General features: G+C 54.8%; 1 protein-coding gene across 1 annotated transcript; it reads left to right on the plus strand.

Moving 5' to 3' along the window:
* Window positions 1–23472: 23472 nt before the first annotated feature.
* LOC139604464 (olfactory receptor 14C36-like) lies at window positions 23473–24237 on the plus strand (the record flags this gene model as incomplete). The annotated part of the gene is made up of 1 exon (XM_071455617.1): window positions 23473–24237. A coding segment is annotated over one exon (765 nt), but the record flags the coding sequence as incomplete, so codon positions are not given.
* Between the last annotated feature and the right edge of the window lie 2669 nt (window positions 24238–26906).

Consider the following 26906-nt stretch of genomic DNA (forward strand, 5'->3'; position numbering starts at 1 on the left):
GAAGACACGGCCAACAAGGATATTTATGTTTTGGAGCCAATCCTTCAATATTTCCTCTTATGGACTCATGCTCTCGGGGTCTCTAGCTGCTCAGAGTGACCCCGAGAAAAGTTAGAAAGTCTCTTTTCCCAGCCCGGTGGTCGAAGAAGGAGCAAGAGCTCTTCATTTCTCGGTCTCAAGGTTGTTTCTTGTATCTTATCTATAAAATTCTTTCTCCTGTCCTGCCGAGGTCTGCTCAGCAAGACAGTCTAAGGCACTCTGCCTCCCCCGGGGCGGTGTTATCTTTTTATACTAAAAACAACTCCCTGTACAATATTTACAATTACTTTCCCATACCTATCATCTCCGTTAGACTGTGAGCGTCTACTCTAAACCAATCGAAAAGTGCCAACATCACAGCAGAAGATGGAGGCCAAGAAGAAGAAGAAGGAGAAAGGCTGGACATGCCCACATTCCTCCATCTTGCCCCCTGAAGCCCCATTCTAAAAGGCCCCAAAATCTATTTTTCCACTCTGTGATAAATTCCCTTTCATTTTGTGGCTTGTCATTCTTCATACAAGGTTGGGAATTGTTTTTTCCAAGGGCTAAATCAAAGGCACAGGAGTCTTGGGCTCTGTGCCAAGGTCTCTGAGCCCTCTGACAGGGTCTCGAGTCCTGCAGGGCAGCCCGAGGAATTTCCTGGCTTCCCACATCATGCTACAGTGGAAGCTTCCTTAGCCAATCCTGCCATGACGCAACAAACCTACAGCACTGCATCCTAAACTTCTTGTTTACTGTTGTAACTACTTGGATTTTTTCTAGATCTAGAACTCTAAAACTCTAAACATTCCTCCACTTCAACTTTCCTCCCCGTGTCTCTCCTAGAAACTAGAAATCCGCATTCTGGCTTCTAGGACCCGAGTTCGGAAGCCCTTTCCAAGGTCTCAGATCAAATCCTGGGTTTAATTCTGAGCTTTGCTGACAAGACCAAAGGTCTGACATTTCCTTGCATTTGGCTTTCCAACAACACTGTTAGTTGCAGAGTGCCCGGGATCTGTCTTGCAAGTCAACTCTGGCAGGAAGAAGGCGGCTGCCAGGGGGCTGCTTGTGGCCTCTGACAGCCCCATTGCTCAGGGCTTGCCAGCGCCCCAGCCCCTCAGGCCCTGCCCCAGCCCGGCCAAGCTGCCCGGCAGCAGCGCCGCAGCCCCACAGCAGCTCCAGAGCAGCCCCAGCCAGAGGCACCTGGGAGCCCTCAGCAAGGCAGGCAGCAGCAGACGGGCAGGAGGGCACGGATGGCGCTTCCTGCCTGGCACAGGGCTTGTGGCCATCTCCAGGCACCGCTCTGGCAGGGATCCCCGCAGCTCCGGCCCCTGCCCAGCCGCTCTGTGGGCAGCACAAAGGCTTCCGCAGAGCCACCACAGGCCAAGGGGCTTCTGGCCATTTTCCCTGCAGCACTGCATGCATGGGCAGCATGCTAAGTAGAAGCAGGCTTTTCTCCACTTTCCCTATGCCCTATGAACCCTGGGCAGCAAAGAAAATCTCCTGAGAGCGTGTATATTGTAACACGGTATATATTTCCATAGGGTAAAAGATAGAATGGAAGAAAAGAAAAATCTTAAAGAAAAGTAAAAATCCCCACTGGCTCAGGCTGTCCCAGCAAAGAGAGCCTCCCGGATCAGCTGTCCTCAGAGCTCCAGCAGTGCAGCCAGCCGAGCCGTGACAGACGAGGCCGAGTGATCCATGCCCTGTGCAGCTGGTCGTGCAACCTCTGGAAGATGGAAGATCGCCCACTGGCTGTTGCTCGGAGGACATGCAGTGTTTCAAGTGCCAGCTCTGACACGGCACTGCTCATGTCCTCCCTCAGGCGTTCCAGGGCTGCAAGAGAGAGGAACAGAGCCATGGTCAGATGCCGGATCTGCGGGGAGTCGAGGAGAGCCCCCTGCCAGGGCCATCCCAGCCGGCTCTTGCCATGGCCAGGAGGGAGCAGGGAGCAAGGGGATCAGCCCGAAGCTGCTGGCCACCAATGGCCCACGTGGCCCTGAAATCTCAGTGTGCTCTGCCCCCAGGAGCAGAGCCCTCCGCAGCCGGGGCAGGGCTTGCAGCTCTACCCCCGGCAGCCCCTGCTGCCAGCCCGCTGGCCTCACTCACCAGTGCAGATCAGCTGCAGCTCTTGCTGCTGCCCCCTCAGGTGCCGCCCGGCCATGCCTGTGAACACAGAGCCTGTCACGGCGCCAGCGGCACAGCTCCCTGCCAGCAGCGCTGCCGGCGCTGCGGCCACACGGGCTGCTGGCCCGGCAGGGCTCAGCCCGGCCCTTGGCGCACGCTGCCGCCCCAGGGCACGGCTGCCAGAGGGCGGCAGCAGCAATGCCCAGCCCAGGCGGGGCTCCACGGCGCCGGGCCCGGCTGGCGCTGCCGGGGCAGCAGGCGGGGCCGGGGCCAAGCTGCGGCGGGCCCGGGAGGGAGCCCGGGCTCGTGGCTCACCCATGAACCTGATGGCCGCCTCTCGCAGGGGCTCCTGTGGGCTCTGCAGGTAACGCAGGGCCCGGCGCAGGTGCTCGGCCGCTCGGCTCCTGTCCTCGGCCAGCTGCAGAGAGCGGCAGGAGGGAAGGGTTGGCGCGGGCTCAGCCCCTGGGCCGGGCGCTGCCTGCGCCCAGCCCCGGCCTCCCCTGCCCGCACAGCCCTGAGGCGCGGCCACAGCAGCCGCTGGCCAAGGGCCCCCGAGGGCAGGGGGCAGAGGGCCGGCTGCTGCCCGGGGAGCCGCGGTACCGGCCCGCAGCCCCGCCGGGCCGGGGCTCCATGGGCACCCGGCTCGGGCCCACGGGAGCCTGGAGAAGAGCCCCCGCGGCCTCTGGCTGCAGCAGCGGGCAGGGGCACAGCTGCCCCGCCCCGCACACTGAGCACCGCCCTCAGGGGCCTTCTCCAGGCCGAGCCTGGGCGTTCTCGGCTTCTCTTACCAAGCACTCGCCAAACCTCCATGTCTGATCCACCTGGAGCATTTGTTGGAGATTCCTCCTCTTCAGGAATCCGGCTGCAGAATGCAGCGTTTCCCGGGAGGCCTGGAGAGCAGCAGAGACGCGGTGTTGGCCCCACAGGCCAGGGCACAGGAGCATCCCAGTGCCACAGCCTGGAGGAGGCTGCAGCCCGCAAGGTGCCAGGGCAGGAGGCAGCCCAGTCCCCTGCCAGGGGGACAGCAGGTGGCCACAGGTCCTCACCTCAGCAACAATCTGATTCTCATCATGGCAGTGGACGTAGAGTGGGACCAGGCTCTGGCGAACGTGGGACTTCAGGGCCTTTCTTCCATCTTCTCTTAAAAAGTCCAGCATCTCTTGAAAGACACACATGGAGCTCAGCTGCACCCGGATATCATCCTGTAGGAGAGGAAGGGCAAAAGACCTCAGCATCAGCTGCTTCAGGCCCCCCAGGGCACAGGCCTGCATCTGCACAGGGCACCAAGTGTCCGGGCAGCAGCCGGCGGCCGTGGCTGTGGGCACAGAGCCTTACGTGGTCAAAGAGTGGCAGGAGCGCCTCAGCCAGCTGCAGGGCAATGGGGGTGGCTATTGGGGCACCCCCAATATCCAGGAGCAAATATCGGAGTAGAAGAATGGTCATCCTGATCATGTGGCTATCATTTTCGTGCAGGAGCTCCACAAGACTTTGGGTCAGGCTCCCCATTTTTTCAGCCTGTGCAGAACACAAGTTTGTGAAAGGCCAGTCTGCTGCCGCAGGGCCCAGAGGCCAAAGGCCTGTCCCAAAGCACTGGGGCCGCTGAAGCGGGAGGCAGGAGAGCTGGGAGCAGCTGCCCAAGGGCCCCAAGCCCCAGGCAAGGCCAAGCGACTGCCTTGCCCGGCCCCACGCTGCCTGCACGGCTTCAGCCACTGCCCCCCTCTCACCATCAAGGGATTCTTGCCCAGCACTACCAGGCCTCTGAGTGCCAAGTAACGCCTGGCCCTGTGCTCGCTCTGCAGGTTCCGTGCCATGATCTGCAGAACACTGTCACTGCATTCCCTCAAGTCCAGGCACTCGAGGACCTGAAAGGCACAGGGCAGTGACAGGGAGCCGGCCGGCAGGAGCCCGGATCCACACAGGGCCATGCCCAGGCAGCAGCACAGGGCACGGGCACCGTCCTGGCAGCTGTGGCTACGAGAGGGCAGAGAGCTGGGAGGCAACGCTGGCCTTGAGGCTCACCTCCACAAGGAATGCCAGGGCAGGGAAATCCCAGTATGGCATCTCTTGGCCCAGCATGGCGAGCAGGTAGAATGCAATCCCGGAACAAAAGTGTAGGGCTGAATGGGAAATTTCTCTAAAGAGAGGAAAAAGGAAACAAGACCCTGAGCCAGTGGGGCAAATCTCTCCCAGGAGTGACTCACAGAGTTCTCATCTTTCCCCACCACCCTTCCAGCAAGGGGACCTGGGCCATTCGGGAGTTGCTTTCTCATGGGCACCCTCCTCTCCCAGCCTTTTCCAGTCTGCTTGGCCGTCCCGCAGTGACAAGGCCCTCTGGCCCATGACCATGGAAACTTTGCAGGACACCCCAGGCACAGAGAACAAATGTCAGAGGCCGTGGGGAGAAGGGGCTCTCACCTGGCCAGCAGAGCCACAGCAAAGTGGTGGGTGTCAAGAGAGAGCAGCGTGTCCCAGCCACACCTGCGTTCCATTGCCACCACCACATCCTCACAGCGGAGAAGGCAGAGCAGGGACTTCAGGGTGCGCACTGCAAACCTGTGTGCACAGCAAAGGCCAGGTGACGCTGGCAGCACTGGCTCCTTGGCAGGCCACGTGGCAGGGACAGGAGGAGTGGGATGGAGCACCTGTTGGGGCTGGTGGCAAGGCCGTGCTCTTGCTGGCATCCCTTCCAGAAGGCATCGACCTCCTCTGGCATCTCCAAGGTGCTGGAGAACACTTGGAAGAGCAGATGCACAAATAGGCGGGGGAAATACACCTTCAATATCCGTGGCAGACAGGGCACCTGCAGGATCTTCCACATCACCACGGTTGCCTGCAAGGGACAAAGGCCCCCGAGACAGCGCTCAGTGCCCAGGCGTCCGTGTGGCAGGGCCCGAGCGTGGCAGGGAGAGGCCCGCAGAGACCTTGGCAGGGGGAGCACGGGGCCTGCTGGGCCTGAAGCTGCCCCTGGGCCAGGTTTCAGGCCAGCGCCTGAGGCAGGCAGATGCAGTGGGGGAAGGAGGATGGAGAGCTGCTGGAGAGGCGGCCTTGGGGCCAGCAAAGGCCACTTGCAGAAACTCACAGCCAGGTTAAAGACAGCCGTTTGGTCCCCATCGGAGGTGCACGTGCTGTGCACTGGCCAGCTCCCCAGCACATCCAGGAGGATCAGCTGTGCCAGCTCGGCAGTCCTGGCTGAGCCCATGATGGTCTTCCACATGGCCATGGCAGCTCTGGGGGGTCAGAGCTCTGTCTCAGGGGGGTCTCAGCCACAGCAGCGTGGGGAGCTGAGCTGGCTGCCAGCTCTGCCTCTGCCCACTGGCCCTGGCCAGCAGCAGCCAGGCAGCCCAGGCCTGTGGGGACAGAGCCCTGAGGGGCAGGGAGGGAGCATGGCAGCAGGCTCAGGGGCTGACGTGCCAGGGCTGGGAAAGGCAGCAGCCAGAGGGCCCTGGAAGTCTCTGTTGCTCAGACACCTGCGGCAGGCTGTACAGGCTGATGGGCTGGGGAGGCCTGAGCCCTCTGGGCAGGTGGGCCCCATACCTGTCACAGGACGGGGCCACACGCAGCAGCGTCAGGACTGCGTCATCTGGCTGTGCTTCCGTCAGATCCAGCAGGGCCTCGTCCAGCCTGGCTTCAGCACAATCATTGGCCACGAGCCACTGGTGGATGAACCTCACCATGGCAGGCACCTGGAGAAGGCACAGGGAGACTTGGGAAGCTGCCAGGGGGAGCAATGTTCCCAGCTTGCCCAGAGAAGTGCTTCCCTTCCCCGCGCACTGCCATGTGGCCTCAAAGGCTCACAGCAACCAGCATGCGTGGCTTGGGAGGCCAAGCAATTCCTGGGAGGATCAAGCCCTGCCCACAGGCTGCTTACTTGGTTTGGATAGTAAAAACCTTCCTCTACAAGCATACACAGGAGGGCAGCGCTGGGCTTGGATTTGAAGATGGGCGAGTATGGTCTGAGCCCAGTGCCCATGGCGATGGTCTCTTCGTCCTGCATTCTCTTGATGAATTTGCAGATGAACTGTAGGAGAAGGGCAGGAAGCCGGGGATGTTGCATGGAGTGCTGCACACACGGTGCTGGGCTGAGCAGGGACAGCAGGCCCAGCCCAGGTGGGGGTGGCTGCAGGTACCTGCGCTGTGCTGCGGAAGCGGCCACGGCTGGATTCCTGCTCTTGTGTGCACTCCAGGGCTGCATCTGGCAAAGAGCAAGCGCAGCCAGAGCTGAGGGGCTGCAGGAGCGGCCGGAGAACACAGCCCAGCCCTGCGCTGCCCAGGCAGGGAGAACCCCGGGATGGCCCAGGGGATGGAGCGCGGCCACTGCAGGGTGTCTGCCCAGGCCCTCTTCCATCCTGTCCATGGGCATTTCCCCAGGGGATAGGATGGCATGGCATGGCATGGCATAGCATGGCATGGGGTCAAGCTGGCTGCAGACGCCAACCCTGTGGCCCAGCTCTGCCACTCACCCTCCTGCGGTGGCTGGAACGGCACCACCTCCTCGGTCTCCTGTGCTGGGGCAGCTGCAGGGCCTTCTTCCTCCTCCTCCACCCAGGCCAGCTTGGGCACTCTTGGGGGTCTCTGCTCCATGTCTTCTTCATCTCTGTTCCATTCTGTACATGGGAACATGCCCAGGAGATGATGGGATGGGATGGGATGGGATGGGATGGGATGGGATGGGATGGGATGGGATGGGATGCAATGTTGCCAAGCTGGCTGCAGGCACCAACCCTGCGGCCCAGCTCTGCCACTCACCTTCCTGCAGCAGCTCAAACGGCACCACCTCTTCGGTCTCCTGTGCTGGGGCAGCTCCAGGGCCTTCTTCCTCCTCCTCCACCCAGGCCAGCTTGGGCACTCTCGGGGGTCTCTGCTCCATGTCAGTGACTGGATTTGTGGCTACTTGCAGGAAAGATGCCTCAGAAATGCTCTGAGTCAGCAAGTCCTGCAGTGATGCCTGGAAGGCACCTTCAAGAGAGAAGCCTCAGGGAGGCTTCAGGACAGCAAGTCCTGCACTCTGGTCTCGAGGGCTCCGGCCACCAGGACAGGAGATTCCTGTCAAGGATTGGGGTCTGGCCTCGAGGTCACCTGCAGGAATAACGCCTGGGAAAGGCTCCGGGTGGGACAGGAACGAGGGCGCTGTGTGGGGGCTCCTCACGGCACCGCTCTGTCCCGTTCTGCCCCGTTGCCTGTTCCCAGCAGCCGGGCAGGCTTCTATTTCCCACGTGTCACAAAGGGCCCTTGGACACCCGTTCTATGCCACAGTGACCGTGCTGCACCGTGTCACAAAGGGCCCCTGCACACACTGCCCCCTGCCCTGGGGCCGCCCCCAGCCCAGCCAAAGTGGCCCAGGCTGGAAGGAATGCCTGGCCCCAGGTGCCTAAGGCAGCCCCACAGGATCTTTAGGAAGGGCTCAGAGCATCAGCAAACGCTGCCCTGCTCTGCGGGCTCAGGGCAGCAGAAGGAGCCCCAGGGCTGCCGACGCAGCTGCGCTGGGAAGGGCACGGGGCCTTCCAGGGAAGCTGGCACGGCCTCCTTGGGACACCTCCCGGCCGGTGGCCATCCTAAACCCACGGGTGTGACACAGACAAGGAATGTGTGGGCCAGGGCACGAATGCTGCTCTGAGCCCTGGGGCCCGGGCAGCGCTGACAGCAGCAGCTGTGGCAGAGTCCCTGCCCAAGCAGAGCTGCCACCCCCGAGCCCTGGCAGCGCTGGTGCCCGTCTCCTGCCCCAGAGACCTGTGCCCCCGGGGGGCTGCTGTGCCACAGGGAGCCAAAGCCCACGTGCATTGGGGGCTGATGGCAGCAGCACCTGCAGCAACTGCTGGCAACACTTGGTCTCTGTCAGAAGCTCTTACTCTGTGCTGGAATTATTTTCTCATTGAAGTCATTTCCTGCACCATAAAAACATCTTGGCCATGAAGACACAGAAAAATCTGGCATTAAGGAATCCTCACTTCAGGAAAGTTTTACTTCCCATTGCTCAGCTCAAGTCGTTCCAAAATTTGCAAACTTCCCAAATTTATTGGGATGGCCTGAGAATGTGACTGGTCTACAAGTTTGTGTCCCATCCTGAAGCAGCAACTCCTTTGCCTTATCCTCCATTGAATGACACTTTACAAAACATAACACTACACAGAGCCAAAAAGAAGACCATTCTTTGATTTGCAAATGGATTTTGATGAAGGGATGATAATCTCCTAATTTTCTTAAGGAATAAAAACTCTCAAGGAATGAAAGACCACTCAGTGTTACAAGAGTAACCCAAACAAATGAGTAGATGGCAAAAGGGCTGATTCTCCCGCAGTACAGATATCTAAGTGGCCAATAAAGTACAGCTCTCCCCTCTTGTTCCCTGCAGGGGAAACAGGACCATGAATAGAAATAGTCACAGATATTCCTTCTGCCCTCCATAACCAAAGCTGTGCCAAAGCATAGATGCTGCCTTCAAACTGACTCAAATTCCAGCCCAGACCTCTCACCTTCCAGACAACTCCTTCCCCAACACCCCACCAACACCTACCCCCCAAAATCCCACACAGAAGCCCTCAACACCCCACCAGGAGCCCCAGCTGTGCCCGTCCCTCTGCAGAGCTTTCCCAGCCTCCAGCAGACGCCCTGGTTCCCTGCACGTGCCGTGGGCTGGCACTCAGGAGGATCTGCTCCAAGGCCTTCCCCGGTGGCAGCTCAGGCTGCCAGGCCTGTGGTTCCTGGATCCCCCTTCCCAGCGAGCCTTCCTGGGCACGGCTGTTCCATGGGCACCTCTGCGCTCAGCTCGGACTGCTCCACTCAGCCAGGGCTGCTGGGAAAGGATCCAGAGCAGCCTGGCCAGCTCTTTCTCCAGCTCCCTCTTCACTCTTGGGGGAGGTAGAACATCCCACAGGAAAGCAACTGGTGCCACAAGGAGTGGGCAGCATCAGGCAGCTCTGGGGAGGCACCTCAGCACTGCTGTATCCTGAGGGAACACTGCTGTCCATGCCCTGTGTGTATCTGCAAAAGCTTCCAATCAGCTGCCTCAGCTTCCAGGGCCTCTCTTGGCCAGCATCCTGACGTGGATGCAGGGCTGCTGCCAGGCACTGCTGGGACCCAGCGGGACAGGAGCGGCTGTCTCGTGTCCACGGAGCAGCCCTGACACAGCCAGGGCCATCCCGAAAGCAGACAAACGCTCCCGGGTCAGCAGAGAGGAGCAAGGAGCACTGGGCTCCTCTCAGGGGATCTCAGCTGGGCTCACTCCACCACACGCCCCCATTTTGAGGCCTGCTGATGCCCAGCTGCCAGAAATGCCCACCTTGTTCTCTCCAAGATGCACAGGGTGAGCCAATGAGCAGGACACCTTGGGAGGCCTTTTCTGAGTGCAGGGACACACCAAGATCAGCCAAAGCTCTGCCCGCTGCCTGGCCCACACAGCCCAGCTCTGTGCTGGCCCTGGGCCACAGCAGCTCCCACCAAGCAGGAGGCAAATGCATTTTGCCAAGAGTTGAAACACAGCAGACTGGAAAGATGTGAAAAGTGTGTGTGTAAAGGCGTTTTAATTCACAGCTCTCACAGAGAGCTTTGGGGCTCGTGGCTGGACAGAGATGCTCCTGCTCACACCTCTGTCCAAAGGAGGGGAACACACCCTGCTGCAGGTGCTTGGCTTGGTCTCTGCAGGTCCAGGCGGATGCCAAACCTGCTCTTCACATCCTTCTCCCTTGCCCTGCTCCTCTGCCAAGTGCAAGGGGCCTCAAGGACTGAAAGGAGCACAGAGAGCCAAAGGGGGACACTCACACCTGCCTCACTGGGAGCTCCCTGGGAAGCACTTTCCTTGAGAAGCAAGCCCCTTTCCTCCAAAGGCATTTCCCCAAATGTGTGGCTTTCCTGGGCAACACCAACACACTCTTAAGAAAAGCTGGCAAGGCTGAATGACTCCAGGTCCTTTCAGGACAGGCACTCCAGCTCCAGCTCGTATTCCCCCAAGTGTGTGTCCAGGTGCAGGTTCAGAGGTGCAGCCCCAGGCCCTCTACAAACACAAGCTGCCCGCTGCCTCTTCCCCTGCCTCAGCTCCTGCCTGTGCTCACAGCACCAAAACCAGGCTGTTCCCAGCCAGAGCCCAGAGCCCTGTCCCCACAGGAGGCTCTTGCCAGCACCTTCCAGGACTCTCTGCTGTGCACACAGTGCTTTTCATGCCCGCTCCCAACAGGCTTTGGAACACAGAGCACAACCTGGCTGGCTCTGCCACCAGCACAGCCCAAACACAGGCGGAGGAAGAAGCAGCAGGGGCTGTTTTGTGGCCATGCCCAAGAGAGACTGGAAGGGTGCCCTCCCTCTGCTCTCCCTTGGTTGGCTTTCTGACTGGCTCTGAGCCTGGGGCTGCCATTCCTCACTTGTGGGGACCAGAACCACAGCCGGGATCCCGGCACTGCCTGGCAGCGCTCCAGGCACCGGCACGGCCGTGTGTCCGAGTCTCGGGCACCGTGCTGCTGCTTCATTTGCCCTTAGGCACACCCAGAGCTCCCTGCTAAGCCCGGATGGTCTCTGGTTCTGCCCTGTTCCTCATCCTGTGCAGGGGTGGAGCAGTGCTGTGCTTTCAGGAAGCTGTTCTTGAAACCTTCCAGCATTCCAAGCTCATTTGCCCTCCATGGATCCTTGCCATAGAATCCCTCTCAGCTGGGTTTAGAGCATGTTCAGGTTTGCTCTTGAAAAGTCCAGGGGCTCCAGGGTTCTCAGCAAGATCTGGAACTGCACAGTGCTGTATAACTGCGCCTTCAGCACAGGGACCTTTCCAGCCTGACCTGCCCTCATTCCTCTGTTTCTGTGCACAAAACACAGCATGGAAGAGAACGGCAGGAGGGGCCTGTGTGTCCCAGGGCCCCGGATTTGCATCGCTCCAGCTCCACGGAGATGCAGGTAAAGCAAAGAAGCCAAACTGTTTATTAATGGAAGGCGAAGCAGAGGGATGAGCTGGGAGGGAAGAAAGGGGATGGGCAGGGTCTGAGGGCTGGAGGGAGGGAGCTGTCAACAGGGAGGGAGAAGGCAGGAGCCATGGGAGCTTCCCACAGGCTCAGTTGTGCCAGTCATCAGCTGTGCCTGGAACTCCAGCTGATCCCCTCTGGTCTCCTGGTGGTCTCACCTTCCAAGGGATCTGGAGGTCTTAAAGAGACACTGGTTCTTCTGAGCCAGCAGATGAAAGTTCTGCAGCTCTTCCCTCAAACATCACCTGAACAAATGTGCTTATGCAGGAGGGGCTGTTGTCTTCACTCAGGGCTCGAAGGGCTGGAAGAGAGAGGAACAGAGCCACGGTCAGAACCTGGATGTGCAGGAATCCAAGGAGACCTTCCTGCCAGAGCCATCCCACCCAGCTCTTGCCATGGCCGCAAGAGAGGAGAGGCCAAGGGGATCAGCTGCAAAGTGCTGGCCATGAATCCCCCTGCCCGCATCCCTGAAATCTCTGTGTGCTCTGCCCACGCCACCCCTGGTCCACACAGGGAGCAAAGCCCACCACAGCCGGGGCAGGGATTGCAGCTCCTGCCCAGGCATTGCAGCTCCCCCAGCCAGCCCCCGCTGACAGCCCACTGCCCTCATCACCCTCACGGAGGGCCTGGAGCTCTTCCTTCTGCCCCATCAGGAGCACCCAGGCAATCCCTGGGAACACAGGCTAACCAAACTAAGGCTGCCCTGGCTGTTATCCAGTTTGCTTTATGGCTTAATGAGGTGAGGAATTCATGGATCTTTAACTTCCTCTGGAAGGCAGGCACATGGATTCAGAGCTATCACACACTAAGTGTATGGTTTTGGGGTTACTTTAATAATGGTTCTTACTGTGAGGAAATGACACGGGGGCAAATTTTTTCCCAGCCCTTCCCCCAGCTCTTTGGGTCTGCCCCACCAGTTTTCAAAGGGTTCAGATTCACTCTAAATGCTAATGATATCATACAGTGGCTGGTGTTTCTGATAGGCCTGTTACATTTAGCATTCAGAGATAAGGGAAGATTAACCTGGATAACCACACTGACACCTACCCCAGAGACCAGGGATGCTGCTGCCCCAGAGCCTGACCCTGCCCCACAGCCCACCTCAGAAATGAACCACCCAGGCTGGATGAGGGTCCTAATGAAAGAGATGGGCCAGGTGCTGAAGGAGTACATTTCCACAGCTGGTGAAAAGCCATCCCCCTGCCTCAAAGAGGGAGAGTCTGATGGTGCAGCAGTTGAACCCACAGATGTTACAACTGTCCAGGTTCCAGCTGAACTGCAAAGGCAGTCACAGCCAGCAGCAGTCGCCCTGGTGGAAACAAGGAGATCTAAGATGAAATCAGAGCACCCAGATGAGGATATGAAAGGAGGGCCTTCCCAACGCCCAGGAGAGGCAACAGTTGAGGTCATCACCGAGTCCCTGACGTACGAAAGTCTCCATAATCTGCACAAAGACATTGTATGACAGGGACGTGAGGCTTATACAACCTGGCTACTTTGGGTCTGGAACCTTATGGGTACAGGTGTCCAGCTGGATGGTGGTGAGGCAAGGAATTTGGGACACTTGACTTAGGACTCAGATATGAATCTGATTTTTGTAAGGGAGCCAAGGTCCCTTTCCCTCTGGCAGGGGCTTTTAATGAATGTCAGAGAGAGGTTTGTCCACGGGGAGAGAATGCAGGACCAGCACCACAGAATGCGCTGGAAGATTCTTGAGGAAGGGATCCAACAGCTGAGAGAAGTGGCAGTATTGGAGGTACTCTTTGGGAGGGATGGACAGCATGATAATGACCCCAACAAGGTCAGGTGCACAGGGCAAATGTTGTGGAGTCTGGCAAATCTGGGGCCAGCTCAATACACCACCTTTATTGCAATGATTAATGCCAATAACAAACGAGATTCAGTGGGTTCTGTTGGCAACAAGCTTAGAAATTATGAGAGTGTGATCAATGGCCCAATGCAGGCTCATGTCTCTGCCGTGGTCCAAGAACTCAGAGAGGAGATGAGGGAGATGAGGGAGACGAGGGAGGAGGTGAGGAGGAACAGTTCCCACATTGCACCACTGTGAGTCACAGGCCCCAGAGTCAGAGCCCAACGTTCCCCAGCTAGAGAGAGAGGGTACAGCCCACGGGCTGACCTGTGGTTCTTTCTGCGTGACCATGGGGGAGACATGGGAGGGTGGGATGGAAAACCCACTTCTGTCCTGGCAGCATGGATGCATCAGCTCAAGGAGGGAAACACTAATCGAGGGAACTCAGTAAAGTGAAGGTAGCCCCAACGTTCCATGACTGAGCTGCTGAGTATGATCCATCAGATCCCCTGGAAGGTACCTCGACCATGTATGCCCAGAATAGAAATAATAACCAGGGGTAGGGGGGGCCCTGCCTCTAACCAGGAAGAGATACGGGAAAACCGGATTTTCTGGACAGTGTGGATCCGATGGCCTGGCACATCAGAAGCACAAAAATACGATGCCTTAGTTGATACTGGTGCGCAGTGTACCCTGATACCATCGGGACATGTGGGGGCAGAACCTGTTTCCATTGCTGGGGTGACGGGGGAATCACAGCAATTGACCCTGTTGGGAGCCCAGGTGAGCCTGACTGGGAAGGAGTGGCAGAAACATCCTATTGTGACTGGCCCAGAGGCCCCGTGTATTCTGGGCATAGATTTCCTCCAGAATGGCTGTTACAAAGACACAAAGGGACTCAGATGGGCTTTTGGCATAGCTGCTGTAGAGGCAGAGGACATTAAGCAGTTGAACACTTTGCCTGGACTATCAGAAAACCCATCTGCAGTAGCTCTCCTGAAGGTGGAAGAGCAACGAGTGCCAATTGCTTCCTCGACAGTGCACCACCGGCAATATTGAACAAATTGAGATGCCGTGATCCCCATCCATAAGATGATCCGTGAGCTGGAGAGCCAAGGGGTGGTCAGCAAAACCCACTCACCCTTCAAGAGCCCCATTTGGCCTGTGCACAAGTCTGACAGAGAATGGAGATTGACTGTGGACTATCGTGGCTTGAATGAAGTGACTCCACCACTGAGCGCTGCTGTGCTGGACATGCTGGAACTCCAGTATGAGCTGGAGTCCAAGGCAGCAAAGTGCTTTGCCACTATAGACATTGCTAACGTGTTTGTCTCCATTCCTCTGGCAGCAGAATGCAGGCCTCAGTTTGCTTTCACCTGGAGGGCTGTGCAGTACACCTGGAACCGACTGCCCCAGAGGTGGAAGCACAGCCCCACCATGTGCCATGGACTGATCCAGACTGCACTGGAAAAGGGTGAGGCTCCAGAGCACTTGCAGTACATCGATGACATCATTGTGTGGGGGCACGCGGCAATGGAAGTGTTTGAGAAAGAGGAGAGGATCATCAGGATTCTGCTATCAAGAAGAGTAAAGTCAAGGGACCTGCCCTGGCGATCCTGGGAGTGAAGTGGCAAGACGGACGGCATCAGATTCCCACTGAGGTCATCAACAAAATCACCGCAATGTCTCCACCAACTAGAAAGAAGGAAACGCAAGCTTTCCTGGGTGCCATAGGTTTTTGGAGGATGCACATTCCCAAATCCAGTCACATCATGAGCCCTCTTTACCTGATCACCCGCAAGAAGAACACTTTCCACTGGGGCCCAGAGAAGCAACAAGCCTTTGCCCAGATCAAGCAGGAGATCGCTCATGCAGTTGCCCTTGGCCCAGTCAGGACAGGGCCAGATGTGAAGAACGTGCTCTATTCTGCAGCCAGGAGCCATAGCTTGTCCTGGAGCCTTTGGCAGAAGGTGCCTGGGGAGACTCGAGGCCGACCACTGGGATTTTGGAGTGGAAGCTACAGAGGGTCTGAAGCCAACTACACTCCCACAGAGAAGGAAATCTTGGCTGCCCATGAAGGAGTCCAAGCTGCCTCAGAGGTGATTGGTACAGAAGCACAACTCCTCCTGGCACCCCAACTACCGGTGCTGGGGTGGATGTTGAAAGGCAAGGTTCCTTCCAGCCACCATGCCACCAGTGCCACATGGAGCAAGTGGATTGCTCTTATCACACAGCACGCCTGTATAGGGAAACTGAATCACCCTGGGATTTTGGAGGTAATTAAAAATTGGCCTGAAGGTGAGAATTTTGGTGTCACAGATGAAGAACAAGAACCAGTGACACGGGCTGAAGAAGCTCCACCATACAACCAACTGCCCCCAGAGGAAACACGCTACGCTCTTTTCACTGACGGTTCCTATCGCATCTTAGGGATGAACGGGAAGTGGAAAGCAGCCATATGGAGCCCCACACGACAGGTCACAGAGCCAACTGAAGGAGAAGGTGGATCAAGCCAACTTGCAGAACTCAAAGCTGTTCAACTGGTGCTGGACATTGCCGAAAGAGAGAAGTGGCCAAAGCTCTACCTTTACACTGACTCATGGATGGTAGCCATTGCTCTGGCTACCGTGTTTGTCTCCATTCCTCTGGCTGCAGAATGCTGGCCTCAGTTTGCTTTCACCTGGAGGGCTGTGCAGTACACCTGGAACCGACTGCCCCAGGGGTGGAAGCACAGCCCCACCATCTGCCATGGACTGATCCAGGCTGCACTGGAAAAGGGTGAGGCTCCAGAGCACTTGCAGTACATCGATGACATCATTGTGTGGGGGCACGCGGCAGAGGGCTGGAGAGGTGGAAAGAGGCCAACTGGCAGCATAGGGGAAAACCAGTTTGGGCTGCTGATGAATGGAAAGACATTGCCACTGGGTTGGAGAAGCTGCCTGTGAATGTCCGCCATGTAGATGCCCATGTCCCCAAGATTCGGGCTAATGAGGAACACTGAAACAACGAGCAGGTAAATCAGGCAGCAAAAATAGAGGTGTCAAAGATAGACTTAGATTGGCAACAAAAGGGGGAGTTGTTCCTAGCTCGATGGGCCCATGATGCCTCAGGCCATCAGGGCAGAGATGCCCCCTATAAGTGGGCACGAGACCGAGGTGTGGATCTAACCATGGACAGTATTTCACAGGTTATCCATGACTGTGAGACGTGTGCTGCCATCAAGCAGGCCAAGGGAGTGAAGCCCCTATGGTACGGTGGGCAGTGGTCCAAGTACAAGTATGGGGAGGCCTGGCAGATTGACTCCATCCCACTGCCCCAGACACGCCAGGGCAAGCGCTGCGTGCTGACCATGGTGGAAGCCACCACTGGATGGTTGGAAACCTACCCTGTGCCTCATGCTGTGGCCTGGAACACCATCCTGGGCCTGGAAAAGCAAATCCTGTGGAGACATGGCACCCCTGAGAGGATTGAGTCAGACAATGGGACTCATTTCAAGAACAGCCTCATCAACACCTGGGCTAAGGAACATGGCATTGAGTGGGTGTACCATATCCCCTACCATGCACCAGCTGCAGGCAGAGTGGAGAGGTACAATGGACTACTAAAAAGCCAGTAGAAAGCCTTGAGTGGGAGAATCTTTCAAAAATTGGAAGCAGCATTTAGCAAAGGTCATCTGGTTAGTTAACAGCCAAGGTTCCAGCAACCGAGCAGGTCCTGCCCAGTCTGAGTCCCTGAATATAATAGATGGAGGTAAAATTCCAGTGGTACATGTCAGAGGTTTGTTAGGGAAGACAGTTTGGATCAATTCTGCCTCAAGTACAGACAAACTCATTTGTGGGGTTGTTTTTGCTCAGGGACCAGGTTGCACATGGTGGATAATGCAAAGAGATGGAAGAACACGATGTGTACCTCAGGGAGATCTGATTGTGGGGTGAGACCTATGTGTAAATATCACTGTTTGCTGAATGTTACTACCATTGTCTGTGTATAGCTGTATATTGGATGTATAATGTATGTGTTTGTAGAGTTAGAATATAAATTAGTTTTAGTAGTAAGCAGACAATATGTGGATAAGGGGTGTCCTGGGTTGACTATATGATGCTTTTATCCCCAATCATCTTGCTCTGTTTATGCTGAATAATAAGTTTTGCACCTTTAAGACTTGTTCCAGAGAGTGAAGGGGGGAGAGAAGAAGCGCGCAGTTTGTTTTCAGGCACTGCACTCACTCCTCCACATTCCCACTCCTGGACTGTGTTGTCTGCGGATGGACAGACAGCGGGACAGAGCTCTCCTTTGCTTCAGTTAGTTTTAGCTCACTGAGGCAAAGAAGTTCCCTGGACTGTGTTTTTTTCCCCTTTTCTTTGGACCTGTTTAAGCCTGCTCTGGAATAAACACCCAGAACACCACTGGCACCCCCCACCTGTGGCCACCGGGTCGGGCCTGGGCCACGGCATCTCCAGGGCCGGGGGGACTGATAAGAGACTGAGTCAGCCAAGCTGCAGCCCAGGGAGGGGACTTTTCTGAGTTTGTCAGAAAAGTTTGTCTCCTCTCTTTTGGAGCAGCAAGAAGTTCTATTGTTGAATAAACAGTTTTTTCCACTTTTCTCCAAGGAGATAGTTTCTCCTGGACCGGTTAGGGGGAGGGGCCGATTGAATCTGCTTTCCTAGAGGAGCCCCTTTGGGGGTTCTCTCCCAAATTTGCCCTGAACCAGGACAAAGGGGTAGCACATGGAGTGTTAGCCCAGGACTGGGGAGGATCCAGGAAACCAGTGGCCTATTTATCAAAACTGCCAGACCCTGTCAGCCGGGGGTGGCCAACCTGCATTCAGGCTGTGGCAGCGACTGCCCTACTCATAGCAGAAAGCAAAAAATTACCCTTTGGGGGAAAATTGAAGATATATATCCCAAACTCAGTAAGCAGTATCCTGAGCCAAAATGCTGAGAAATGGCTCACTGATTCCCAAGTGCTAAAATATGAAGCCATCTTAAGAGATAATGGTTTAGAGCTGATCATGAGGAACCAACTCAACCCTGCCCAGTTCTTGTATGGAGAACCAAGTGAGGAACTAATACATAATTGCCTAGAGGTTATAAACTATCAAACTAAAGTAATAGAGGACCTAACAGATAAACCACTCCAAGGTGGAAAATGACAGAACATCGATGGATCTTCACGGGTAATAAAGGGGCACAGGGTATTGGGGTACGCTATAGTGCATGAAGGGATGGTGGCCACAGAAAAGAGAAAGTTACCTTCCAACTGGACAGCCCAAGGTGTGAGTTGTATGCCATAAAGCAAGCTCTGGAAATATTAGCATGGAAAAGGAGAACAAAATATACAGACTGAAAATATGCTTTTGGAAGAGTGCATATCTTTGGAAAAATTTGGGAAGAGAGGGGGCTTTTAAATTCAAAGGGAAAGGGACTGATTGATGAAAAATTTGTCTTACAAGAGTTAGAAACCTTACAATTACCAGAGGAAGTAGTGGTGGTATATGTTGAAGGACATCAAAAAGGGGCACAAGGGAACAATTTAGACAATTTAGAAGCTAAAAATGCAACTGAATCAGAGACAGAAAAACTAATAATAGTATTAACCCCCATGAGAGAAATGCAAAAAGTCCCTGAATTCAGTGGGTCAGAAGAGGAAGAACTCCTTAAAATAGGAGCCAAGAAAGACAACAAAGGGAAATGAGCAGATGGAAGGAAATAATAATAAACCCCTTGCCAGGAAAATGCTAGAAGGCATACATGGAACAACACATTGGGGTACACAAGTGCAAAGTGATCAATATCTAAGGGGGTGGGGATGCACAGGAATTTTCAGAATTGCTAAGCAAGTAACTGAACAGGGTGTGATATGTCAACAGGTGAATGAGAAAATGATGAGGAAAACACCCAGGGGTGGGCGAGAACTGGCCTTAAGGCCCTTTCAAAACACCCAAGTAGACTTTACTGAGCTTCCCCAGGTACAATGGTGGAAGTTTTGCCAGTGATAGTAGATCACTTGACTCATTGGGTTGAGGTGGTACCCACTGTGAAAGCCAATGCCAGTGTTGTGAGTAAAACACTTCTAGAATCAATCATTCCCCAATATGGGATGGCAAACAGGATTGATTCAGACTAGGGAACTCATTTCAGATTGAAGATATTGCAGAAAATTGTTCAGGCCCTGGGAGTAAAATGGGAATTACAAACTCCATGGCATCCACAGAGTTCCCGTTGGGTTGAGAGAATGAATCAAACTCCTAAAAGAGCTCTAGTTAAGCTAATGATTGAAACCCAAATGTCATGGATAAAATGTGTTCCTTTGGTCTTATTAAGAACTAGAACCCAACCCCAGTCAGATCTGGGAGTCCCACCCTATGAAGTGATGTTTGGGTTTCCCTTCCTGACCTCACCCCAGAAGGCTGCCACCTATGAGGAAGGGGAAGCCAATGCCAAGAAATAAGTGATGTCTATAGCACAAACCTTAGAAGGGCTAAGACATAAAGGGGCAATTCCTCAAACTACCACCCTGGATTTCAGAATCCATAATATTAATCCCGGGGATTGGGTGATGATTAAGCCATGGAGAGATCAGCCTCTAACTCCTCAGTGGGAAGGTCCCTTTCAGGCACTGCTCACCACCGAATCGGCCGTGCGAGCTGCAGAGCGGGGATGGACTCATGGCAACAGAGTCAAAGGCCCAGGAGAAGAACCCAAAGAGTGGACTGTAACATCCAGGCTGGGTGAAACAAGTTTGACTCTCAAGCAGAGACTGAGAGAAAACCAGGAAAACACCAAGATGTCCAAAAATCAGAGTCAAGCTTCCACCAGCCAGCTCGAGAACTGTCTTCCTGTTTTCACGGGTGAGAATTACCAGCAGCTGTAAGGGACTGTAAAGACAATGGGACAGCTTCTTCAAGAACATAAGACAAAGGAAGGAGGGCAAGGCCAGGTTGGCCCCATTGTTTGCTACCAAGAAGGCTCCATAGCCCTGCTGTGGGTAGCAACCCCATGGGCATGGTAAGGTAGGGACAAAAGGCCATTCCAGACCTCTTTCATGCCTCAGTTGTCTTTTAATTCAACAGGGACTGGAGGGCAGGACGGAGTTGGCCACTGGACTCACCCCTAAGATGCACCAACTATGGGCAGCAGCCACACAGGCACGGTAGATGGGAGTCAAAGGCACACTGGACCTCTGGGATGCCCTTTTGTCCATTCCAAATAAGTGTGTCTAATGAAAACCTGAGATTTTTTTCTCCTGTTCCCACTGTCCTTGCCCACATCAACAGATGCTGGTATGACTCATTCAAGAGAGAGAGAAAAATTTTGACTCAATTGTTTGAACAAAATGACTTATAGAAAAAGAAAGGTGAGTTTGTTATAGAAGAGTAATCCTAGGGTTGACTCTCACAATTAACGGGTGAATGTTAAATATATGTTAAGAGAAGTTTTGTAGATGTACAGTTATCCTTCCCCTCCCCCTTGCATTGCTATCACAGGATGGCTTCAGTAGTTGGGGTATTTGGGAGGGTTGGCTTGTTCCTATGGCAGCACCTGACCTCCAATCAAGGGGTGAGACAGTGATCTCCACCACTGGACAGTAAAGAAGGAGTCAATTGACAAGACTTTGGGAGGGGCTGGAGGTATAAAAGACAGAACATCCATTTTGTAGATGAGCACATGGTGAATGAATCCTTTGCTCCTGGCATTGTATCCTTTTCTTTATTCAGTCTTCAGCTGTATTTTGATAAGGCCTTAATAAGGCATTTAAATTTTTGAAACTCTTTTCTCACATGGGGTTGGGGAATGTGGGGCAAGGTTGTCCACACTGGGTCACCTCTGAAGGTACAACTTCACTGATCTGGTCAGACCTCCTTAGGAGAGACCCTGGATTAATATCAATCACAGAATGCTGCAATCAGCTCTTCTATAACAAGAATGGCAACAAAAGACACCCTTTAAGACAGGAATACATATTTCTTAGAAGCACTTTGAAATAATTCTCCATAACTGTAAAAGGAATATTTCCTGATGAATTGCATTAGTGCAGAGGGAAATCAATGCAGAGCCATGGTTTGTCAGGACTTGCTTGATCCTAATCAGTCCTGTGGTGCATTTGGAAATGAGCCCTGGAACCACAAGGCCTGAGGGGACATTGCACAAACCTTTCCAGGAGTCCAAGTCAGAAGAAAACCCCAAAGTGTCTCGAGGCATGAATGGGTCTCACATAGGTCCATGCCCAACACAGGCTCCTCATGGACTCTTTGGAGGAGAGAACTGGAGGCCAGGATGGCACAAAATCCTCTCAGAGACTCAGTGTGGAATGGAAATCCAAAGTACCTTAAAAACCTTGAGTATCTCAAGGCATTAATGAGCCCCACTGAGTGTCAGTACAAAGCTCTCCAGGGACTCATTAAGCAAATAATTGGGGCCATGATTGCACAAACTTCTCACAGAGTCTGTATCAAAAATGAAACACCAAGTACCTTAAAATAATTGAGTACCTTGAAGCATTAATGACCCCACTGAGTCTCCTTACTGACAAAGCCTCCCCAGGGACTAATGACAGCAGATAATTGGAGGCTGTGACTGCACAATCTTTCTCATAGCATCTGTATCAAAGGGAAACACCAAGTAGCTTAAAAAACTGAAGCACCTTGAAGCATTAATGAGTCCCACTGTGTTGTTACTGACAAAGCCTCTCCAGGGACTAATTACAGCAGATAATTGAAGGCCATGATTGCAGAAACCTCTCAGAGACTGCAAGGCAAAAGCCAAAGCCAAAGTCCTTTGAAAAAGCTGCAGTCCCTGCAGGGAGCATGAAGGAGCCCCCAGGGCCATTGCTGAGCAAGGCTCCCCAGGGACTCCTTGCAGCAGATCCTTGAGGCCACTGGGATGTGGGCTAGGGGGGGATGCTGAGGGCAGCACAAGGGGCTGACAGTGCCCAGCCTGGCTGGGGCTGTGCCAGGAGGCCCCAGGGCCTCAGCACAAGGTGTCTCCTCCCAGCCCTTGCTGGCACAGACCCTGCTGTGCCCCAGGGCACCAAGACTTGGCTTCTCTTTGTCCCCACCTGTCATCACTGCCTGCAGTTCTCTGCTCTGCCTGGGGCCTGGGGACACTTGCTCAGTCGTGTCTCTCTCTGGGACCCATTAAAAGTGCAAGAAACTTTGGACTTGGATTCTGCCTTGGAGTTCTGGAGAGGTTTCTTCAGCTCCCTCTCAGGGACTGATGTCCAGGGCCTGAGCACAAAGCCCCAGAGGCTGATTAAAGTCCTTGTGCTGTGTCTGTGCTGCTGAGCTGGGCTGGGCTCCTGGCCCAGAGGCAGCTCCTGGTCCCCAAGAAGAGCTTCAAAAGCACATTTCTCTTGAGGAGCAGCTCTTGTGCCAGCCCAGCAGGGCTGGGGCACTGCCTGCAGCCAGCCCGGGCACAGCACAGAGGCACAGAGAGCTTCAATCAGGCAGGGCTGGGAAGGGGCTGAGAAGTGCCTGGGGCACAATCACTGCCAGCCCTTGGCACAGGAACCTCTGGCTGCAGGACAGTGCAGCTGCAGCTCCTGGAGCCATCTCCTGCAGCTGGAACATGCCAATGCCTGCAGAGCCTGTGAGTACATTCTCTGCTTGTCTCTTGTGCAGAGCAGCCAGGGGTGCCCAGGGCTGTCCTGCAGAGCAGGGTCCTGCAGCCCAGGGCGCTGTGCTGGGGCAGGGACTCTGCTGCCTGCCAGGGACAGCTCTCAGCCAACCCTGGCAGCTGCTCCCAGCACTGGGGGACAAGATCTGGGTGGCAGGAGACAGCTGGTGAGGCTTGGGAGTGTTCTCCTTGTGTGGGGAGGATGCTGCATTGTTCAGGACTGCTCCCAGCATGGCATTTAACTGCAGAACATTTCCAAGTAGATTATACAGGGAGCACAGCAAGGATGGGGCTGCATTAAAGGGAAAATCCTGTTTTTTTAATCTACTATTCTGGATTGCTGGCATGGGAAATTGACCATAGACATTCATCTCTCACTTAAGCCTGAGAAAAATGAAAAAATTTTCTCTCAGATCTTAATAAATTGGGCAGTGACAGAAATCAGCCCTTAGAGCTAGCATCCGTGTTGCTTTTCCAGCCTCCTCAGGGTTGCTCTGACGTTGCCATCAGAGCCTGCAGAGCCAGAGCTGCCCCTGGGCAGTGCCTGAGCTGGGAGGGCTCTGCAGGGCAGAGCTGAGCCCCCAGGGCTGGGCTGGGCTCTGGCAGCACTGGCAGGGCCCAGCCCTGGGCACAGGGAAGCAGCTGCTGGCAGGGACAGCTCCAGGCAGCAGAGCCCTGGGCAGGCAGTGGGGGGAAAGTGCCCCCAGCCTGTGCTGGGATATTTCAAGTCCTCTCCAAACCCAACTATTCCATGATTACTTTTCTTACAGATCCCCATGCCAAGGCATCAGAGGAAATGTCCAACAGCAGCTGCATCAGGCACTTCCTCCTGCTGGCACTGGCAGACACGCGGCAGCTGCAGCTCCTGCACTTCTGCCTCTTGCTGGGCATCTCCCTGGCTGCCCTCCTGGGCAACGGCCTCATCATCAGCGCCGTAGCCTGCGGCCACCACCTGCACACGCCCATGTTCTTCTTCCTGCTCAACCTGGCCCTCGCTGACCTGGGCTCCATCTGCACCACTGTGCCCAAAGCCATGCACAATTCCCTCTGGGACACCAGCAACATCTCCTACACTGGATGTGTTGCTCAGGTCTTTTTCTTTGTTTTCTGTGCTCTAACAGAGTTTTATCTGCTGACCATCATGTGCTACGACCGCTACGTGTCCATCTGCAAACCCCTGCACTACGGGACCCTCCTGGGCAGCAGAGCTTGTGCCCACATGGCAGCAGCTGCCTGGGCCAGTGCCTTTCTCTATTCACTGCTGCACACGGCCAATACATTTTCCCTGCCCCTGTGCCATGGCAATGCCCTGGGCCAGTTCTTCTGTGAAATCCCACAGATCCTCAAGCTCTCCTGCTCCAAATCCCACTCCAGGGAATTTGGTCTCATTGTGGGTAGTCTTTGTTTAGGTTTTGGCTGTTTTGTGTTCATGGTTTTCTCCTATGTGCAGATCTTCAGGGCTGTGCTGAGGATCCCTTCTGAGCAGGGACGGCACAAAGCCTTTTCCACCTGCCTCCCTCACCTGGCTGTGGTCTCTCTGTTCCTCAGCACAGCCACATTTGCCTACGCGAAGCCCCCCTCCATGTCCTCCCCATCCCTGGATCTGTCCCTGTCAGTTCTGTACTCGGTGGTGCCCCCAGCCCTGAACCCCCTCATCTACAGCTTGAGGAACCAGGAGCTCAAGGCTGCAGTGAGGAGACTGATGAGTGGATGCTTTCAGAAACATTAAACTCTTGGCCAATTTCTGCAAATCACTTGTAATAAAAGACATCTTTCTTACTAATTGTTGCTTTGCTTGGGGTTTGTTCTTTTTTCCCCTTTGTATTACTTTTTTCATATTGTCCACAAATAAATATCATTGTTTGTACCATTTCCCATTTTGTTTCTCTCCACCTTCCCTCTGGCCACACTGTGTCAATGAGGGGCTGTGCTCTTGGTGGCTTTAAAGGAAGTAAAGGATGTCCCAGCAGAGTTTTCTGCAGAGATGCCCTTTTGTTGCCTTCTCTGGAGCTGCAGCAGCAATGTCTGTGTGCAGAGATGGGGCAGATCAGTGCTGGCCCAGCAGCTCTGCTCCTGCTGGCCACACCATTCCTGATCCCGGCCAGGAGCCATTGGCCTTCTTGCCCACCTGGGCTCACTGCTGCCTCATGTCCCGCCTGCTGTCCATCAGTCCCTGCAGGTCCCTTTCTGCCTGGCTGCTCTGCAGCCACACTGTCCCCAGCCTGTCGAACTGGGGCCCAATATCAGGGCCTGGCACTTGGATTTGTTAAACCTCACCTTGTTGGATTCAGCCCCTGGATCCAGCTTATCAAGGTCCCTGTGCAGACCACTCCTATGTTCCCTCAGATCAAAACTCACATCCAGCTTGGTGACATTTGCAAAGATGTCCTTGGTTCCATGGGGCCCCTCAGTGTCACAATGGCCTGATGGTCACACCAGGCCCTGCACTGTCACACTGGTCTCCTTGGCTCCATGGGGCCTCAAAATGTGACAATGGTCCCCTTGGTTCCATGGGGCCCCAGGGTGTCACAATGGCCCCATGGTCACATGAGGTCCCACACTGTCACCATGGTCTCTGGGGTTCCACAAGTCCCCTCAGTGTCACAATGGACTCCTTGTTTCCACAAGGCCACACAGTGTCACAACGTTCTTCCAGATTCCTTGAGGCCCCATCGTGTCTCAGTGGTCCCTTGGTTTCACAGGATCCTGCAGTGTCACAATGTCCCCTTGGTTCCATGAAGCCCTGCAGTGTCAGAACGGCCCCTTGGTTCCACTGGGCCCTGCAGTCCTCCAATGGTCTCCTTGGTTTTGCAGTGTCAAAATGGTGAAACCCCTTGGTTCCACGAGGCCCTGCAGTGTCACAATGGCCTCTGTGGTTCCACGAGGACCCAGAGTGTCACAGGGCACTCCCTGGGTCCATTTGGCCCCACAGCACCACCATGGACCCCTGGTTCTGTGGGGCTGCACGGTGTCACCATGGTCCTCTTAGTTCCATGAGGCCCTGCAGTGTCACAATGGCCCCAGAGTGTCCCAATCATCATAGAATGACAGAATCAAATAGGCTGGAAAAGACCTTTGGGATCATCAAGTCCAACCAATGCCCTAATACTGCCTTGTCACCCAGACCATGCCACTAAGTGCCACTGGAGAGGGACAGTGACTCTGCCACCTCCCCCCTGGCCAGCCCATTCCAGTTCCCACTCACCCTTTCTGTGAGGAACTCCTTCCTATTGTCCAGCCTGAGCCTCCCCTGGTGCAGCTTAAGGCTGGGTCTTCTTGCCCTGCCCTCCAGCAGATCCACACTCACACCCAGCTTGGTGCCATCTGCACTTTGTGAATGCTGGACTCGATCCCCTCACCCAGACCATCAGTGAAGATATTAAACAGGACTGGGCCCAGCACAGATCCCTGGGGACAGCACCAGTGCCTGGACACCAGCTGGGTGCAGCACCATCCCCACCCCTCTCTGGGCCCAGCCTCCAGCCAGCTCTTAAATCTCCCAGCCAGGAGGGAACCTGCCCAAGCCGTGGGCTGCAGCTTTTCCAGGGAATGCTGTCAGAGACAGAGTCAAAGGCTCTGCTGGAGTCCAGGCACACAACATCCACAGCCTTTCCCCCATCCACAGCTGGGTCACCTGGGCATAAAAGGAGACCAGGTTGGCCAGGCAGGACCTGCCACCCCTAAATCCACGCAGGCTGGCTCTGATCCCTGGGCCATCCTGTGGGTGCCCTGTGATGGCACTCAAGGTGATCTGTTCCATAACCTTGCCAGGCACCCAGGTCAGGCTGACAGTCCTGGAGTTCCCCTTCTGAATAACCCATCGAAATCCTTAAATTCTTCCTGAGTTGCCAGTCCCCGAGTTCCCACAAAAGCTGCATGGGCAGCCAGTACAGTCACTTTCATCACCAGCTCATCTTTTTCCACACTGGGACAGGCTGCTCTTCCCCCTTAAGATTACTTTGTTGAAATGTGTCCATCCTTCCTGGACCCCTTTGATTTTAAGGGCTGTTTCTTTTTAAAAAAGTCAGTACCTGATTTTATATTCCCCAGATCTGCATTCTAAACAGGCCAAAGTCTGCCCTTCCTAATTCCAGTGCAGAAGTTTTGTTGCTGTCCCTCCTTCTTTCACAGAACACTGAAAACTTGATTATTTCATGGTCACTGTGCCCCAGGCAGCCTCTGAGCCCCACATCTGCCCCCAGCCCTTCTCTGTTTGTGAACAGCAGCAGACAGAGCCTTCTTTGGCAGTGGGAGTGTTACCAAACATTCAGTAAAAGAGAAAACTCCTTAACCCCAGTGTAGCATTAGGAAGCAGCATTCTTTATTCAGCTGGATGCACGGGGGAGAGCTCCTCCCAAAGCCCTGCATGCTGAGTACAGGAAAGTTTCTGTTTATATT

Source organism: Agelaius tricolor, unplaced genomic scaffold (assembly GCF_023055355.1).
Source record: "Agelaius tricolor isolate 1412-34295 unplaced genomic scaffold, bAgeTri1.0.p SCAF_51, whole genome shotgun sequence".
In the NCBI taxonomy this organism is placed as follows: Eukaryota; Metazoa; Chordata; class Aves; order Passeriformes; family Icteridae; genus Agelaius; species Agelaius tricolor.